Source organism: Carassius gibelio, chromosome B4 (assembly GCF_023724105.1).
Source record: "Carassius gibelio isolate Cgi1373 ecotype wild population from Czech Republic chromosome B4, carGib1.2-hapl.c, whole genome shotgun sequence".
NCBI lineage: Eukaryota > Metazoa > Chordata > Actinopteri > Cypriniformes > Cyprinidae > Carassius > Carassius gibelio.
Window position 1 is genome coordinate 12,014,924 of NC_068399.1, and position 20,632 is coordinate 12,035,555.

The 20,632-nt window shown below is 37.7% G+C and overlaps 1 protein-coding gene across 3 annotated transcripts in view; it reads left to right on the forward strand.

Moving 5' to 3' along the window:
• The window catches only part of LOC127956474 (FYVE, RhoGEF and PH domain-containing protein 6), a 31,979-nt gene that overhangs the window by 1,484 nt on the left and 9,863 nt on the right, over positions 1 to 20,632 (forward strand). For all 3 annotated transcript variants that reach the window (XM_052554402.1, XM_052554404.1, XM_052554403.1), the window contains exons 2-8: positions 1,207 to 3,235; positions 10,883 to 10,991; positions 14,700 to 14,767; positions 14,891 to 14,921; positions 16,641 to 16,792; positions 18,007 to 18,163; positions 20,232 to 20,319. In XM_052554402.1, the coding sequence (XP_052410362.1) occupies positions 1,207 to 3,235; positions 10,883 to 10,991; positions 14,700 to 14,767; positions 14,891 to 14,921; positions 16,641 to 16,792; positions 18,007 to 18,163; positions 20,232 to 20,319 (2,634 nt within the window). The remainder of the gene's footprint in view (positions 1 to 1,206; positions 3,236 to 10,882; positions 10,992 to 14,699; positions 14,768 to 14,890; positions 14,922 to 16,640; positions 16,793 to 18,006; positions 18,164 to 20,231; positions 20,320 to 20,632) is intronic.

Here is a 20,632-nt window from a genome sequence, read left to right on the forward strand (position 1 = left end):
AAAACAGCTGTGTCTCTATGATATCTGAGACTTAAGTATGTTTATGAGAACATTTATAAATCAGGCAATATCAAAACCATCCTTCAACTGTAATTTCATCATCTCAACAACATTAACATTGGCTGAGGAGAAACTGAGTTATATATAATTTAGATTGCACTAATCATTTTTATATTTTCTCTTTTACAACTTACACACTTCAAGTAAAAAAAAAATAATAATATGTTTTTTAAAGATCACCAACCTTGCGTTTGTTTGATCCAAAATACAGCAAAAGCAGTAAGATTGTGAAATATTTTTACTATTTGAAATAACTGCTTTTTAAAAATGTATATTACTCCTGCGATCAAAGAAACATTTAATTTTAACACATTTAACATCATTTTTATAACATTATAATACCATGGTATTATAATGTTAAACTAACACTAAAACAATGGGAAAACCCTTAAGATAACATGTAGAAAGAAAAAAAAGCATCTTAAGCGTGCAGATTAACATAAGTGGACTTTGAACGATTAATTGCTACTTTGAATGATTATGTACTTGTGGCATCCGTAAATGTAAACGCGATTAGAAATTCGATTAATTGTACAGCCCTAATAACAACACAAGAAAAACAAAGTGGCTACAACATTTGATACCTGTATGATATGTAAAATACGGAGCTGTCATCTCCTTCAATACAATAAATGGAGCTAATTAGACTTTGTTTTATCCATTCATTCTTAAAGATGAATGCTCTTCAACATCCAAACATAGGTGAATGCCTCAAAATGTTAAACTCACATGCTTTACATGAACTTTTATTTTTGCATGCCTGTAGCCTATTTTTTCTCAAGAATCAGTGCTTTTTATAAGGGCTATAAAGGAAAGGTCTGATATTAGATTTTGTATATTAGAAGCCACTGTTTAGAATGCTCTACTATAATATGCTATTAAGCATTATTGTGAAAGATGGCAAAATCTTGACCTGATAATGACTCATACTGGAGCTATATTTACAGAACCTCACACAGTCTTAATAGCAGAGAATCAGATAAATCAAGTTTCTTTGTGCAGATGCTAATGTATGTTTCAGAGCTGCAATTCAGTCTTGCACTCAAGTCATGAGCCATCGTGTTCAGCTGTGTGTATGTGGTATGCAAGTCTATTCATGGAATTCATGTAGCTCCCTCTCTTTCTTCTCTGTGTGAGTTTATGTAGGAATGAAGAAACCACCAGTTGCCCCCAAACCCAAGCTGGTTCAGTCACAGAAACCCTCACCTCCCCCCATCGCCCCAAAACCAGAGATCCTGCTGCCTTCACCCTCACCCACCGCACACAACAGAGGAAAACCTGCTGTCGCCCCCAAACCATGTTTGCCCAAAGCCCCTCAGAAACCTCTCCAGCCAAGACAAGATCCCTGCAAAACCCAACATCCCCCTGTCTCCAAAAATGGAGGTCCTGCTCTACTATCCTCACACCTGTCACATTACATTATACCACCCAGTACTCAAAGTCATCAGCTAGGTAACAGCAAATCAGATGATTCTAAGGAAGTATGTGGAACAGCAGAGGTAGGTGTTTTCAAAGAGGGGGACATTCCAAAAGAACAGTTGTTTTACAATGACACACTGGAACATGCTTCCCGATCTGAACGGGAACAAATGCATGCTCCAACAGACTCATCCCACGCTTCAACAGAGGCACAGGAAGAACCAAACTCTGCCACACTAGAAAAGGACCAGGCAGGTACACAAAAACAAACATCTGTGCCGATCCTAAAAAACAGTCCTACGGAAAGTCTGCAGGAATGGTCTGCAGACCAGAAACACACTGGGAACTCTATTTTTAGCTCTTGCCCCAGTGGTATTGATAGTGTTCCTGCACCCCCCAGCAAGCCACTCCCCATACCCCATCCACGACGCCCTCGGAGGGCGCTTCTTAGGCAGAATGTTGTGGAAATTGCACCTTTGGACACTCAAGCAGATACACCTACAGAGACTCCTGAACACGTTCAGACAGACACATTACTAGAAAATCCCCAAAACACTTCAAAAAGCTGTCACACCTACACGGACACACCTCTAAATTTATGTTCCCCTAAAGATAATGCGGAAAACACGGACACTGAATCCTCAACCAACACTGATTCTTTGCACAATGTAGACTCTTTTCACAGTGCACATACTGAAGACATGCGTCCTGATCTAGACTCCACCCATTATTCAGTTCCAACAAATGGTGTAACTTTAGCTTCCATGAGCACAGCTGCGGAGGAGGGGTCGCAACCTCCAGCTCCACCACTTCGACAGAAATCCCTTTCACAAATGGTTGATTCCTCATGCAAGGCCTCAACATCAGTAGACAACCTGCTTTTGCATTGCCACCAAGATCTTAAAGAGGTCGAGTGTAAAGATGAGGAGGTCCAAGATGATGATGATGATGATGATGAAGATTGTGCATATGGAGATTTTGCTCGATACCCAATAACTCAGAGTCTTCCTAAACAGATTAAGCTCAGCTGTGGATCACAAGTGGAAGCTATAACCAAGACGTCTCTGGGCGGGGAGGAAAAGTCACCGAAAGTCATGCCTAAAAAGCCCCAACGAAACAGTCTTCCCGCATCCGCCATGTTGCGAAAGCAAAATACGCCTCCGCTAACGCACACTCCTCCTCCACTTCCTAACTCCAGTCCTCCCATATTTAGAGAACTTCCGGCACCTCCTCAGGAGAAACCTTCATGGCGTGTCGCTCTTCCTAACATCCCTCTCTTCAGTAGAAACCAGTCGGCTCGCAGTAACAGCCAACCACAGGCTGGAGGTCTGGGATCTGTTTTTGTTAAACAGAGGGCAAAGTCGTTTTCCTCTGCAGATCTTCAGAGAGTGGATTCAGGATCCGAATCTTCTGAGCAGTTGGTGCGCTCCGATCAAACGCGCCGTAGCTTGCGGAAACTTCTAGAGCTGCGTGTGTGTGCACGGTTGCTTCCGAAGTTGCTTCGCAGTGGACAATCGCTGGATTGCACTCGTACTGATGCTGAATACGAGGAGCATGAAGCCACGCCCACTAATCAGGTTGGTCCTGGCGATGATGAAGAAGCTCAAGATGACAGTGAGGCAGACTGCGGAGTGGAATACGAGAATGTCCCATTATATGAGGAGATTCCGGAGTACATGAACCTGCCCTGGGTTTATTCAAGCCAGGATGTGGACACAGGCGTGTATGAAATTCAGGAACCATGTGAGGCGAACAGGTGAGTTTGTGCATATATGACATTATTCAAATCACCATCCTGAACTACAGTTGTCTTGTTTAATATGTTTTGATTTGAGGGATGTACTGTGATTGACTGAGGTTACAGATATGGTAACGGCTTTGTAACAATTCAACTATGATTCCTAAATTAAAAACATATTTTTAAACACATTCCCTTTGAGCAATTTAGGTAAAAATTTGGTATTACAGTATGTTTCATTGCGAAAACATTGAGAAAAGTTTTCTATGATTATGTGTACTTAGTGTTGGGGAAAGTTACTTTTTAAAGCAATGCATTAAAATATTGTTTTATTCCATAAAAAGTAACTCATTGCAATTTTCAGAAAGTAATTATATGTTCCTTTTGAGTTACAATTTCTGTCACCTGGGCTGGGCTTTCTTATTTGTTTTTTAATAACAAAACCCCCCAAAGTGTATAATTGGCAGCTATAAAGGCCCTTTCAAACTTCTGTTTCCGTGCAGCTACATTACAAATAACAAATTTGAGCACAAAAAATTGGGACATAGGAACGGCATCATCATAATCCATCATGTCATTGCGTACCACTGTATCAGTGCCCTTATTTGCACATATTTCATTTGAAGAATAGAAGACATGATATGTGTGCATACACAGTGCTGGTTCATGTTTGGAACACGATATATGGAAAAAGTTCATGAAAACTTTCGACACACTTGATTTGAATTCTCCTCTTTAATTCGACCACATGCATAATATAGCACAGTGATTAGATTATAAGAATACATTTTTGTGAATAATTCAATTCAAGTTTATTTGTATAGCTACTATATTTAGTAGTAGCTTATCAGTGGTGACTGTCAGTTTATGTACATTTTTCAGAAAAAATTATAAAAGGCGTTAGGGTTAGGGTCAAACAGATGATGAACACTATTAACAGCAATCACACTTGTAGCTAAATGTGGTAGTTCTGTATGTGGTTTCAGGGTTAGCATTAGGGCTGTCACTTTTAGTTCGAAAATCGATTGCACAATCGATCGGACCAACCAAAAAACATTTCGAAAATGAAAATAGGGAATCGTTTTTAACCAAATATGTACACTATTAATGTTAAAATAATTAAACAATTAAAAAATATAGATGTAACAAAACTCACAAACAAGCAGAAAAAGAAAATAAAGAATTCCGAAAGTGCAGTATGCCTTGCGAAAGCTAGACAGAAAATACCAGCAATTTTTACGCGCCAGACCCAGTGACGTCGAAAGCGTCCTCTTATGCTGCGTTCACACCAAACGAATAGAGCATCTGGCGCGAATGATTTCAATGTTAAGTCAATGTAAAGACGCATTTACGCCTCATTCACCTCATACGCCTCATTCCCGCATCTAGTTACAGGAAATTCTGAGTTATGAAAAGGACCATTGCAAGCTGACAGTGACTGGCTTTTGTGGTGGAAAATTGGCAGTAATACCCTGTAATGATAAAATCTCCATATTCATCTGGAAGAAGGAGGCTGGAACCGGCGCACAATCAAAATGAAACTTTAATAATCACAAATAAACACAAAACAGCGCACCAGCCCCTCACGGACGACTGGTGCGCATAAATAAAAAGCAAAACATAAAATAATGGCCCAGGCCTAGTCCTCTCTCATCCTTCACGGTCGTCGCTCCAGTTTTATATCCTTCCATCTCCTACGTGGGACTCGAGACAGGTGGTGGGTCGCAGGTGTAGCTCATCTCCAATGACTACACCTGGCCTCACTCCTTGTTCCCACGTCTCTTGGCCCCACCCCACTCGTCACATACCCCCACCTTGCGCATCTGTACCTGAGTGTCCCTGGGACATCAGTGCGGTCGGAGTGCATCTTCGTTTTGAACAGTTGTTTGAAATGGATTGAATCATTATTTAAAATGATCTTGGAGATTTATGAATTGCCTAAATCAGCCTGCAGTGTTCTTTTTCATTTGTTATGGCAGCCGTCCCCTCTGCATATATATATTTTTTCGAGAATGTTGCACTCCTGTGGCTGTTTGTTGTTCTGCACGAAACTTCATGCCAATAAATAAGAAATATTGCTGACTTGTGCGTTTCCAGCGCTCTCTTTATCTTCGTCCGTTATTTGACGTTGAAAAAGGAAAAGTCTTTTTTTGTTTTTTTACAATCGATTCTATGAACACTTATGTCTTAAAAATTGAAAATGATTCTTTCACAAAAGTGACAGCCCTAGTTAGCATCATCTGGGGTCCTCTGAGGTTGGCATCATCTCTTCTCAGGTGTTCTGGATCCAGACTGGAGCTTCTGTAAATTGGCAAAATAGAGATCTCATTAGCGTAGCTGCTTTTCCAACAAAGTAAAATTAATTAGTTTAACCAAGCTAAAGATTAATAATGTGCATTTGATCAGATATAACTGAAGTCCAACATTATGAGATGCATTATTTGAATGCTTGGCGAAAGATATGTGTTTTAATCTAGATTTAAAGAGAGAGAGTGTGTCTGAACCCTGAACATTATCAGGAAGGCTATTCCAGAGTTTGGGAGCCAAATGCGAAAAAGCTCTACCTCCTTTAGTGGACTTTGCTATTGTAGGAACTACCAAAAGTCCAGTGTTTTGTGACCTTAGGGAGCATGATGGATTGTAGCTTGGTATAAGGCTATTTATAATATTTTGTAACTGATACGGAACTTACGGATTAATACCAAAGACTATCAAATACCCAAGACGTGTCACTCGTATGGTTTTGAATGGAAAAAATGAAATGCTCAATATGGACACTCAATTGCACGAAGCCCAGCCTTCTGAATGAAAGAGTCAATCGCTAATCAGTAAAGTCCATGCGTGACTGCACGTGCAGACTGATCTAGCCTGAAAAAAAAATACACTTTTTATAATGCTTTTTGAGCAAAAGAATCTACATTTATGACATTGTTGCTGAAAGACATTGCAAAGATGGCCACCGATTCACATGACTTGCATTAAAGGGACTTTGATAATACTGAGAAAAGTGCAAAAAACTGATGACATAGATACAGCCGAAATGGCTTCTAAAAAAGATATAACTATCACTATTACCTTAATAACAGACATAACTACACTACTGTACTGAAAAAAGGCCACCTCGGTTAAGACTTGATAGATCAACAAGCTATATTTTCTAATCAGGCAGTCAGTAGAATACCTAAAAACATTTTCACACAGGTCCAAGTCATGTCTGTAAATTACAATATATAGTCACATCTTTCCTGATTGAATGCCTGCGCAACATTAACCTGGTCTCAACAACAACAGTTACTATAAAGATAACAATAATGATAAGTATATGAACGTCCACTGATGGATAATATTTTTTTTATCAACGTGTGTTACAATTATGTCATCTGCTGCTTTAAATGCTTGAGCTCTTTACAACCTGGTGGATTCTGATGGACTGTGAATGTTTTTATTATTCATCAGCTGGAGAAACGTGATTGCTGCAAGTGATTACAACAGTATTATTCCTCTGTGTCATTATAGTTGTGGTGGGGACTTCCCTGTTCTCATGGAATTATGACTGTAATTAAATCTTTAAACAAAGTCATTGTTAAACGGTGTTGTCTGTGCTGTGAATGGCTTGTTTAACCCCAAAACTATAGAACCTGGATCCCATTTTAATATATTTATATATATTAATGTGCGCCATATTGGTTTGATCTGTGTGATCATGGAAGTGTGTGCGAGGGTTACAGTACTCTTTTAGTCCAGGTTGGGCCACTTTCCTGTGGGTTATTTTCAGTGGCCAGAGCAGGAAATGTCTGTAGAGAAGAGAGCTGAGCCACTGGAAAAATAACCTTACCCTCTCTCTCATTCTCCCACACTCTTTCTCTCACACTCTCTCATTCTCTGAATTTTTTAAACTGAAATCTTCTGGCTCACAGTCATGCTTTGTATTTACAGCATTTGCAACACAGTAGCAAAAATCAAGTCATATCAGCAAACCATGAATCATCTCATTCTGATTGCAAAATATCCCAACCGCTGACTGTATTACTGACATCATTAGAAAACATCAATGCCCACAGCTACTTTTTCTCAGCAGTAAGTGTTTTTATAAAAGTTTTGCTTTAGTTTAGTAGAGAAAGTCATGCGTAAGCATGGTTAATTTTATGTCTACAAAACTAATTTCAAGCCTGTAGATCAAAAAGAATCGAGAGATCATAAATTTAGAAGCATTCATTCCAAACATTTGACTTCGAGTGTGTTTACTGTGATGACTCTGGACTTTGTAAACACATTCTTGACCTTCATCACACATCAACTTGTCAGTAATGGGGTCTCAGTGACGGTGAAAACTTACAGGATTTTGCTGAATTCGCAATTGCATTCCAGATGCATGGGACATTGAATCAAGTTTGTGGTCGTGTGTTTAGAGTTGTCAGCAAGATGTTACCAACAAATATTTTACAGTCATGTGGGCAGCAGCTCTTGATCCCAGTAATAATACATTATCATCTTTGATCTCTCAGTTACACAATGCAGTAAACGCTGTTTTATACTGTTTTACCATGCAACAATGCAAATATCTGTTTCTTTCTTTCCTGACTTCTTATTTGTTTAAACTGCAGACATCTTCGAAATCTTATGTTTAAACTTACTCTGAAATGTATTTCTGTAGGAAGTGCATCTAAAAGTAGTTTTGCATTCTGAAAAAAATTTAAGTTAAACTTTCTCTTTAACTGTGGGACTTAAATTGATTTGGCACTCATTTAATGGGAGTCATGCTGAAGCACTTTGAGTGAAACATGCATCTAAGTACATACTAAACCATATTTTGGGGACAGATTTGTACCCAGAAGTGAGCTAAACCTGACAAAATCTCCCAAAACCTTGGGGGATATTTTTTGTAAAAACATGGGTTAGGGTTTTGTGATCGTACTTATAACTAGCCATACGATACTGTTCAAAAAGGCATAAATATTTTCACAAACAAACCAAAACAAAAATGGTTTTAAGCTTATTTATCTTTTGCTGTAGTGTTTCAATAGGGAATATCAGTTTACATTTCCAAACATTCCTTTTGCCATTAATTGTCCAATGAGATAGGGGTGGACAATACATGTATTCATAAATAACCTTTAAGGTACGGACATCTCGGTTTGGTGCATGAGGCCTTACAACAAATACAGGCAATTCCCCTCCAATTCAGAAGGGGGTGCCCACAGCGATGTAATGCTGTTAGATAACCAGCCGCCAACAGAAGAACAGTAAATGCTGTGAGTTGTGCACTTGAAAACAAAGACAATAGAAAGTGACCATGTGCTGACTCTAAATGCATCTCTCACAAACAGAAAAAGGAGTTTACGTTAAAGGCTTGTACACTCACAATAAAAACAAAATTTTGTGCTCTTGTAAAATAAAGAATCAAATAGGATGTCGCTTTCTCCCATTTGAATTTCCTTTCATTGAACAAATTAAGCGCGTCACAAAAATGAACTGAACCTCAGCATATATAGGCTACGTTATTTGTCGAACTGCCCCCTCCCCCTTGTTTCCCCCTTGTAAATCAAATATATTTCAAGAATTCATTCCTTGTATGTATATATGTACTGCAGATTGTATAAATATAATAGGGTTGGGCCAATAGACGATGCCATTGTCCATCGCCGATGGCTGACAGACTTCGCAACGTTAACCCCCCCCTACCCCCAACACTCCCTCTACTGCAATATATGCTCCACCCCAGTTTTGTGTTTGGAAAGGAAATAAAGGGTACTTCGGAAACCCTAAAGGGAGTAAATAGCCTACAAGATGGCGGGATAAAAAAAAAAAGATTTTTCGGCAATTATATCTTTGGGTAATTATAGGCAACTGTATATATATTGCAAGCATCAGGGAGCCGCTACTGAAACTGCTTTTGATTGTGTGCTCTCATTTTACTTTCTTTTTTACTTTTGAGATCACAAGGACTATATAGGGAGCAGCATTACTTGCCACACATTTGACAAGATTAGATATTTGTCATTGGTGCTCAGGATCTGCAAATCATTCGCCATCATCTTATCAGACATTTCTCCTTATTCTTTGTTAAATTTGTACTATTGTCTATTCAAAGGTGGATCTAATAATCCAGAAAATGTCAAAATAACAACACCGTAATGTTTTTGGTAAGCATTTCTCTGCGAGCTTGTGAAAAAATTACCCGCTCCGATTTCGATCCACCTTGGCATTGTAAGGCGATTTTATAATATCACCGCCTCTTAATCTGCATGTTTCCACCCACGGAAAAGACAAAAGACAAAGGTGTTCCAGTTCTAACACCATGGCGAAATGTTTTGAGCAAATCATGCTAACTGTTCTGTTGTTAGCTGTAAAGACAAGCACAGAACACTAAAGCCCCTTTCACACTGCACCTTGGACCCAGAAAATTGCCGGAACATTGCCGGGTCACCTTCTGTGTGAACCCAAACACGTCCTGGGACTGATTCCGGGATCAATCCCCAGTTAGGTACTTAGTAACATTGCTGGTTCAGTCCCGGAACGAGCTCTGTGTGAACAAAAGCAAGAACAAAATCAATGTGTGGGAAACCCTGCTACACTTGCACAGAGTTTTTCAGGTAGCTTTCTAGGTAGGTTTCTTCAAGTGTCTAGGAGACATTACACTACAGCAAAAAATATAAATAATTGTCTTGAAATCTTTTTTTACATATTAATGGCCCAAGACTTTTGCACAGGACTGTATATAAAAACAATAGAAGTCTGTGCAGTGTCCCGGTTGACCTTGCACACTCTACAAATTTTCAAAATCTTCAAAGATTCCTCTGATCCTTGACCAAAATCTGTAGTCTTTGAATGGTAGTTTGACAGGATCTTTGATTAAATTCTGCCAATGTCAGATGTTTTGAGGCACAGTCCTTCATTATTACTTATCCTATGATGACCATCAAATCAGAATCCATTTAGAGCACAAAACTTGATGATGCAATTGGTGTGAAAACAGCAAATCACTACTTGCACCACTTGTTTCCCTTTTTCTTTATAATTAATGCATTTTCTTTCAATGAGGTAGATTCCAGCTTCTGAATTTGAGTGCCATTAATAGATAGATAGCTCATATTTTTAATAACTTTCAGACTAATTGTCCAGGCATGACAGAAACTCCAAACTCCTGCCTGTGCATCTCAGTGTGTGAGAGAGGTTGTGCACTTGAGAGCTTGTGTGTGTGTGTCTCTTTGCAGAGTGAGTTTATATAAGCTGTAAACAAGTGCAGCTCTGTCCTGCTGCAGGAGAAAGAATGAGAGCGAGGGGAACCAGAAAGAGGGCAGAGAGTGTGTGAATGCATGAGTGTTTGTGAGAGTTTGCTTGTGCTATCTGGTGCTGGATGCTAAAGGAACCGTTCACCCATAATTGAAACTCGCTTTTCTCACCTCGAATGTCACTCCAAATGTATGACATAATATCTGATGTGGAGCAAAAAAGCAGAAATTTAGAAGATTGTCCATGTTGCACTTTTCCATACAATGAATGGAAATAAATAGGGTAAAGTTTAAAATGTAAAATATTTTGAAATATCTAACTATATTTTTTATTGTATTTATTATTATTTTTGCACATATTTGTGAGCCAGTTACCATCTATCAGTAACAAACGTTTGATTGCTTTTACTTTGGACTTTCTGTTTGATGACAGATGTTCTGTGAGTGGTGATCTGTCAGAGGATGAAATGAGCTCCAATGAGGAAGATGGCAACAGTTCGGACTCCAGCAAAGAAGACTTGAGCCAATCAATAGACAAAGAGGTACTACACCTTTACACAGACAGACATAAGTAAGTAACAGCAAACCGGTTTGTCATTTTTGGCATGCCGGGTTCAGCACAAGATAAGCTCTGACAACATCTCTGATTGTTTCTTCCATTACCACAGGAAGTAATTTCAACTCATCTCTTAGTTAGAGTAAACAGTAAACACACACACACTAAAAAAAAATTGTTTACAATAATCCACATACAATGGAAGTTTATGAGAAAGTACATTGCACTGGGATAAACACTGAAATACATACACAGTGTTTTGAAAGTATGAATATTATGCCTCAGATTATTGTGATAAATTTGCATACTGGCCTCAGCAAAGTTGACGAACTTTGTTGAATAACTCATTTTTAAGTTAGTTTAATTTTAGCATGGTTTAACCGTTGCAAAGTAAAAGAAAAATGCAAGCAAATACAGGTCCTTCTCAAAAAATTAGCATATTGTGATTTATTTTCCATAATGTAATGCTAAAAATTTAACTTTCATATATTTTAGATTCATTGCACACCAACTGAAATATTTCAGGTCTTTTATTGTTTTAATACTGATGATTTTGGCATACAGCTCATGAAAACCCAAAATTCCTATCTCAAAAAATTAGCATATTTCATCCGACCAATAAAAGAAAAGTGTTTTTAATACTAAAAAAGTCAACCTTCAAATAATTATGTTCAGTTATGCACTCAATACTTGGTCGGGAATCCTTTTGCAGAAATGACTTCTTCAATGCGGCGTGGCATGCAGGTAATCAGCCTGTGGCACTGCTGAGGTGTTGATGAAGGCCCAGGATGCTTCGATAGCGGCCTTAAGCTCATCCAGAGTGTTGGGTATTGCGTCTCTCGACTTCCTCTTCACAATATCCCACAGATTCTCTTTGGGGTTCAGGTCAGGAGAGTTGGCAGGCCAATTGAGCACAGTAATACCATGGTCAGTAAACCATTTACCAGTGGTTTTGGCACTGTGAGCAGGTGCCAGTTTGTGCTGAAAAACGAAATCTTCATCTCCATAAAGCTTTTCAGCAGATGGAAGCATGAAGTGCTCCAAAAACTCCTGATAGCTAGCTTTATTGCCCCTGCCCTTGATAAAACACAGTGGACCAACACCAGCAGCTGACATGGCACCCCAGACCATCACTGACTGTGGGTACTTGACACTGGACTTCAGGCATTTTTGGCATTTCCTTCTCCCCAGTCTTCCTCCAGACTCTGGCACCTTGATTTCCAAATGACATGCAAAATTTGCTTTCATTGAAAAAAGTACTTTGGACCACTGAGCAACAGTCCAGTGCTGCTTCTCTGTAGCCCAGGTCAGGTGCTTCTGCCACTGTTTCTGGTTCAAAAGTGGCTTGACCTGGGGAATGCGGCACCTGTAGCCCATTTCCTGCACACGCCTGTGCACGGTGGTTCTGGGTAATTCTACTCCAGACTCAGTCCACAATCTTCCTCAGGGTCCGGTCACCTCTTCTCGTTGTGCAGCGTTTTTTGCCACACTTTTTCCTTCCTACAGACTTCCCACTGAGGTGCCTTGATACAGCACTCTGGGAACAGCCTATTCATTCAGAAATTTCTTTCTGTGTCTTACCCTCTCGCTTGAGGGTGTCAATGATGGCTTTCTGGACAGCAGTCTTACCCATGTTTGCGGTTTTGTGTAATGAACTAGGCTGGGAGTTTTTAAAAGCCTCAGGAATCTTTTGCAGGTGTTTAGAGTTAATTAGTTGATTCAGATGATTAGGTTAATAGCTCTTTTAGAGAACCTTTTCATGATATGCTAATTTTTTGAGATAGGAATTTTGGGTTTTCATGAGCTGTATGCCAAAATCATCAGTATTAAAACAATAAAAGACCTGAAATATTTCAGTTGGTGTGCAATGAATCTAAAATATATGAAATTTAAATTTTTATCATTACATTATGGAAAATAATGAACTTTTATCACAATATGCTAATTTTTTGAGAAGGACCTGCATACATTGGCATGACACATACTGTCGATAAAGCTTAACAGTCCTTTTACAACTTCCATCTTCATACTGGCCAGCTGCTGATTTAACAAAGACCATGTTGGCGGGAAAACATATTTGCCAAAAATATGTCAAATCCCCCAAATTAAATTCCGTCCTACGTTTTTTACTTCTGAATATTGTGTTTTCACTTAGAAGTTATTTATTGAATTTCAAAGAACTGTTCGTCCAAAAGTGAAAATTCCAATCTCAGAACAAAAGACTGAAATGAAATGACAACACAAATGAAGATATTTTTAATGAAACCTGAGAAATTGCTATCCCTCCATTGTAAGCCATGTTCACAAAAAATTAAAGTTTCAAAAATAGAGTAATTTGCCATGATTTTACGACGTAAAGATTTAATGTAGGCTTTTATTCACATTGATTGACACACATTCACAGAGCACATCAATTAAGGCAATGGAAGCTCCAGTGCAAACATGTTTTGTTTGAGTCCTTAACCATCTTCAGGAATCAGCTAAAAACACATATCTTCCATCTTTATTTGACCATTTAACTCTAGCACTCTCTATTCTAATTCTATTCTTTTAAAAAAATGAACACTAGCTTCTCTTTTCTTTTTGTATTCTATCTCTGTTTTCATTTTATATGCGACCCTGGACCACAAAACCATTCATAAGGGTACATTTTTATTTATTTATAATAAAATAATATTTGGCCGGGATACTATTTGAAAATCTGGAATCTGAGGGTGAAAAAAAAAAATCAAAATATTGAGAAAATTCCCTTTAAAGTTGATCAAATTAAGTTCTTAGCAAAGCATATTACTAGTCAAAAATTTATTGTTGATATATTTACAGCAGGAAATTTACAAAATATCTTCATGGAACATGACCTTTACTTAATATCCTAATGATTTTTGGCATAAAAGAAAAATTGATAATTGTTAATTGATAATTAACAAGTATGGTTGAGCTTTCATTTACCATATTTGATGAGTGAATATGTGCAGTGATCAGTGTTTTTAACTGAATAAAAGCCTAAATGAAATCTGTTCATCATTTAAAGTGATTTGGATTAAACCACTTAATTCATGTGGATTACTTTTTCAATTTCTTTATGAACTTTTTGAAGCATTAATGTTTTGGCCTTTTAAAGAAATGATAGAAATAACTCTGGTTTAATTAAAAATGTTTTGTGTCTCGAAGATGAACAAAAGTCTTACAGGTTTGGTATGATGTGAAGATAAGTAAACACCTTTTTGGTGAACTATCTCTTTAAATGCATCAAGAATGTTGTTATTCATCTTGTAATTAAGAGAAAAACTTTAGAAGTAGGAACTCCAATCACTTGTGAATGAATCAGATTTGGGAAGGTGTGTCCAACAGACTTTCTGTCTCGAGGTAATCCAGAGAGACCCCCAGACACACCCCAATCTGGGCAACATGGGGTGCTTAGGTCAAACTTTGGCCTTGTATTTATACAGACCATGATCCAAATAAAGCCTGCAGCCTCTCACCAGCCCATAACAACACTCACACACACACACACACACACACACACTAGAGCTCACATGGAGCACTGCATTTGTTTTGCTATGAGGCTGTATGCTGTTGGTAATAATGGTTGGATGTAGCAACTGTGTACGGTAAATTGACGGCACTTAAAATCATATAACAGATTCTAAAATGGTCTTCTATTATAATAGCATTTTAACATGTTTGTCTTTAGGAGGTAGAGAGGGCAAAGAGGAACAAGGTGGTCCACATCGCAACAGAGATCAAGAGCTCAGAGAAAGTGTATGTACAAAAACAAAAAGTATTTCATTAATGTATATTCATATTTAATAGTTCATATGAACACATTTAGGGGGGAATCATTTCATTGAGTTATATTTTGGTTGTGTGTTTGTGTCTTCGTAGGTTTGTGGACGTTCTGAAGTTACTTCACATCGTAAGTCATCACTATTTTCACTGGACTTGTTTGGGTTCAGTCATCTGTTTGTGTTTTATTAATTTCACATGAATGTGTTCTGGAATAGTGTTTGATTTTCACAGTCACAGTAGGACTGTTTATTTATGGATTTTAATGAGCAGCTGTATGCTCTGCGCAAGTGTATTATCAGGATGAAGGATGTGTGATTACATGAATTTAAAACCATCCAATGGTGTTGAAATTTTCCAGGTTGAACACAAGTTCAGCTGTCAACAGCATTTGATGCATAATATTGATTGCCACAAAATAATATTCAGACTCGTCTCTGATATTTTTGAAAAAGAAAAAGGACTAATGAGTGGAATACAAAGGAAGTCTATGGGGCCAGGTATATGTTACGTTATTTGAGACTAAGTTATCATTACTATAAACACATCACTCACCAAACTTCAAGTCTGATAGTAGTTTTCAGAAATGTATTATTGAATGCAGGCAGTTTGCATGCTAAAATTAGACTGTTAGCATCCTAAAGCACAGAATATTGTCAACTCGCTAAACCCTCTCCAAGCAACAATGTTATTATAGTCTTTATTATAATATTGAATAAATTTGTATTTGTATATTTTAAGTTTTCACTTTAGTTTAGGTTTTAGTAGTTTTATGTGTAAGTTTTATAACATGTATGTTTTTAATTTCTGTTTAACTTTGATTTTTTTTCCCCCCGTTATCTCAATGTTAGTTTTAGCAAATTTGGTATTTAACTATTATTAAGGCCAACATTTCAAAACTTTAGTTAAAAAAGTTTTTTATATAATATTTATATTGTATTTTAGCTTTATCAAAAATATCAAACTATTTTTCTTACATTACTTTCAATTTTCGAAGCATTTTTGACTATGATTAAAAATTTGACAGGAAGTGGAGATGGGGGTGGGGGGCAGGATCGGGAAAGGTCCTGACTCGAGCCGGGATTCGAACTCGGGACTCTCATAGTGCAACATCACTGTATGTCAGCCAGCTGCCCACAAGGCTATCGGCGCTGACATTAGTTTTATTTTTAGTTAACAATAAAAACAACGCCAAGACATTGTGATTTTTTATTTATTTATCTAATTTAAAGCCCCATTTCTAAGAAAAATACAAATCTAGAAACTTTCCATTCAACTTCACTAGATAACTAGTTAGCTAAGTAGTGCTGCATCCTGATCCATCCCTATTCAGAGAGATGCAAAGAATTAGAAAGTCAGGGAAAAAAAAGTGAAAATAGACAGGAAAGAGACAACAGAGGAAAGACAAGAGGAAGAGCTTGTCCAGAGAGACTGTGGTAGAGGAATAAGAGATCAGCGGACAGAGAGAGTTTCGGAAAGAAATTACACCCACCCTCCCTTTAACCCACTTGTTTGGCCGTGACCCCGAACAGCTGTCCTAAAGACGTGTGTGTGAGAGAAAATGTTCTCTCTTCTTCCTGTTAAAGCTGTAGAAGGACTGGGCTGTCAGTTTATGCGCTTCAGTTTGTTTGTTTTTACCCTGATTGTGTTTGGAAATGTTTAATTGAGCGCTGTTAATTGTACCTTTTAATTTATTGCGAAAACTGGCACTGTTTGTGCTTATATTGAAGTTTAAGTGCTAGTAAATGAAGTCACGGTTTGTATTTATGGATGTTTTTTTGCTATTACTCTTCTTGTCTAGCTGTCTCTGTTTTGTTGGCAGTGGCTAACATCTTCATTTCTGTGTCAGGATTTCCGGGATGCAGTTGCTAAAGCAACTCGTGCGAGCGGGAAGCCGCCGGTTGAGGAGAAAGTGTTGAATCAGATATTATACTATCTGCCCCAACTCTACGAACTCAATAAAGACCTACTGAAAGAGCTGGAGGAGAGAGTGGCCCACTGGTAACACACATAAACATTTTTAGTGATAAATGTGTTGCAAACTAATTTCATCTAATTTTTGAGTAGTACAGGTGCATCTCAAAAAATTACAATGTCATGGAAAAGTTAATTTATTTCAGTAATTCAATTCAAATTGAGACATGGCTGTTCACAGAGTGCTGTATCCAAGCATGTTAACAGAAAGTTGAGTGCAAGGAAAAAGTGTGGAAGAAAAAGATGCACAACCAACATAGAGAACCAAAGCCTTATGAGGATTGTCAAGCAAAATCGATTCAAGAATTTGAGTGAACTTCACAAGAACTGAGGACTGGGGGTCAATGCATCAAGAGCCACCACACACAGACGTGTCAAGGGATTTGCTGAACCACAGACAATGTCAGAGCTGTCTTACCTGAGCTAAGGAGGAGAAGAACTGGATTGAAGTCCTCTTTTCAGATGAGAGCAAGTTTTGTATTTCATTTGGAAACCAAGGTCCTTGAGTTTGGAGGGTGCAACATTGTGGTGCAATGTCATCTGCTGGTGTTGGTCCATTGTGTTTTTGAAAACTAAAGTCACTGCACCCGTTTACCAAGAAATTTTGGAGGAGAGGAAAATAAGAAACAAGAGATCAAACAATTCAGATGAGCTGAAGGCCACTGTCAAAGAAACCTGGGCTTCTATTCCACCTCAGCAGTGCCACAAACTGATCACCTCCATGCCATGCCGAACTGAGGCAGTAATTCAAGCAAAAGGAGCCCCTAACAAGTATTGAGTACATGTACTGTAAATGAACATACTTTCCAGAAGGCCAACAATAGAGTAAAAATTATTATTTTTTTTTTAAATTGGTCTTATGAAGTTTTCTAATTTGTTGAGAGAGTGAATTGGTGGTTTTTTTTTTTTTTAAATGTGAGCCAAATCATCACAATTAAAATAACCAAAGACTTAAACTACTTGAATCTGTGTGCATTTAATTTATTTATTACATAAAGAGTTTCACAGTTTGAGTTGAATTACTGAAATAAATTAACTTTTCCATGACATTCTAATTTATTAAGATGCACCTGTATGTATGTTTTGTGGATAGCAGTAGAGAGAGTTCAAAAAAGGGTGCAAAAGAATGGGTGTATTTAGAATTTGAATGGTGTTTATTGATCTTTTTAAGAAGTCTAAATAATAAATAAAAAAATCCTAATCCTAAATTTTGTTTCTGGGCATCTCTCTGACTACTGCAGGTCTGATCATCAGAGATTGGCTGATATCTTTGTTCAGAAAGGTCCGTATCTGAAGATGTACTCTACCTACATACGAGAGTTTGACCGTAATGTGGCTCTGCTGGATGAACAATGTCGCAAAAATCCGCCTTTTGCTAGCGTTGTGCGTCAGTTTGAGGTAGGAGTTTGTGCATGTCCATCTTTATTGGAATAAATATTGTTATAATGATGTTAAAAATACACTCTCCCAATGATGAAAAGAGATTAATAACATGTGAATTAAATAAAAATTCGAATCACTTATAAATCATGCTATAAAAGCACATGTTTGTGTGTGAGACACCAGTGTTTCCACAAACTTACACTATATGTGTTGCATAGTACTTCCCACAGGGAAAATATATACAATACATACTGAAAACATCAGACAGTCTTACTGAAAATGCAAATTCATTATCTGTCAGCAGAAGGTACTTTTGAAGCAGCAGAAATAACAGTTTTCCTGCTAACGGCTGTAAACAAAGCAGTGCTGTGCTCATGAACAATATTTTATCAGACAATACAGAAAGATGGAATGAAAATGTATTATTATTAAAGTTATTATCATTAATAATAATAATAATTATTATAGAAATAAACCAGAAAAGAAGCTTTCTCCAATCATATTGTATTTAGTAGATCAAAAAATATTTCTGATATTTAAATTTACTTTTGAAGTGATCTCAAATTACAACATACAAGTTGTATAACATACTACATAACATATTTTGCATAACATACTATTACACTTATTAATCAATGCTGAGTGGTCTTTTGGGGCAGCTGTGCCCTAATGGTTAGAGAGTTGGAATTGTAACCCAAAGGTTGCAGGTTTGAGTCTCGGTGCTGGCAGGAGTTGTAGGTGGGAGGGAGTGAATGAACAGTGCTCTCTTCCACCCTCAATACCCCTGGCTGAAGTGTCCTTGAGCAAGGCACTGAACCCCTAGTTGCTCCCCGGGTGCTGGATATATAGCTGCCAACTGCTCCGGGTGTGTGTTCACTTCTCACTGCTGTGTGTGCGCGCACTTGGATGGGTTAAGTCTAGAGTACCCATTCCGAGTATGGGCTACCATACTTGGCAAATTTCACTTCACTTCACTTTTGATAAAGGGGATATGTGTACTTCTTAAAACAGAAACCTGTTTGAAAACAGTAATTTACTGAGTTTCCATTACCATTATTGCAAATTGAAATTGCGCATTGAAAATGCACCCAATGGAAAATGTACTTTTTGTAAAAACTCCTATATATATATATATATATATATATATATATATATATATATCGCTAATAAAGGGTTTTTATGCTCCAATGAGTTGGTTTTAAAGGCAAATAGAAAAAGGAAAATTTCACAAAACTGCACTGAAAACAGTGTTTGTTTTTTCGCATTTACAGGTCACCTAGTGAAGTGGTTCTCGACCACATTCCTGGAGGACCCCAAACACTTCTCATTTAGCATGTCTCCTATGTCTGACACACCCATTTCAAGTCTGTGAGTCTCTAGTAATAAACAGATAACTCAGTGTGTTTGATTAAGGCAAAATATGCATTGATGGGGGTCCTCCAGGAATGTGGTTGAGAACCACTGACCTAGTGTGTCACATTATTTTTTATAATGTACTATATCCTCCAAAAACACCTCATACGAGGCCGCTGTCAAGTATAAGGGGCTCTACTTGCCATATTATACTATTACCCTGAGCAATCAATGTTCAGTGGTCTTTTGTTAATAGGGAAACCTGTTTGAAAACAGTAATTTACTGCGTTTCCGTTATCATTATTGCAAACTGAAAATGAAAATGCGCCCAATGAGAAATAACCTATAACCTCCAAAAAAACACCTTATATTGTACCGCTATACAGCTCTTAAGTATAAGGGGCTCTCCTTGCCATTAATGCTTTAATAAACCCTATTTACACTGCACACGTCTGTGGTGCTTTACAGCTCAGATGCAACCACTCCAGCCACTGCAGTATGCACTTTATACATAAACCTACCATATGGGAAAAAAAATGTGTTTTAATCGCATAACATTGGTTAATGGGAACACTTTCACTTCGCAATAGTTTATTCTTTATTTATAAAATACGATAATGCGCTAATCTTTAATGGAAACAAGGCCAATGTTTTTTTGGGGGGGTTTTTTGGTAGTTTTTTCCATTTGGTAATGCTTCACTTTTAATATTTCACTTTTTTTTATTCTTAGATGAGTCCACGCTGTGCTAATCTTGCTTTGAAGCATTACCTGCTGAAACCGGTGCAGCGGATACCTCAATACCAGCTCCTGCTCACAGGTACACACACACCATCAGATGAGTACACACTGCAATCAACAGTAGAACAAGAGGATAGCAGGCCCATCACAGGAAGCCAAACACAGCAGATACTTCATTTGTTTTAGCTAGTGGACTTTTTGAGTTTTGGCTAAATTCTCATCTGAAACAGGCCTTTTAACTGTTCCATTAACCCGTTTAAGATTGATGGGTGATAGGGCTTTTTCTTCATTAGCTCCAAAACTGTGGAATTCTTTACTTATTGAGATAAGGCAGGCTCAAAATCAGCATTTTTAAATCTCACCTTAAAACAATTTTTTTAGGGTAGCTTTTA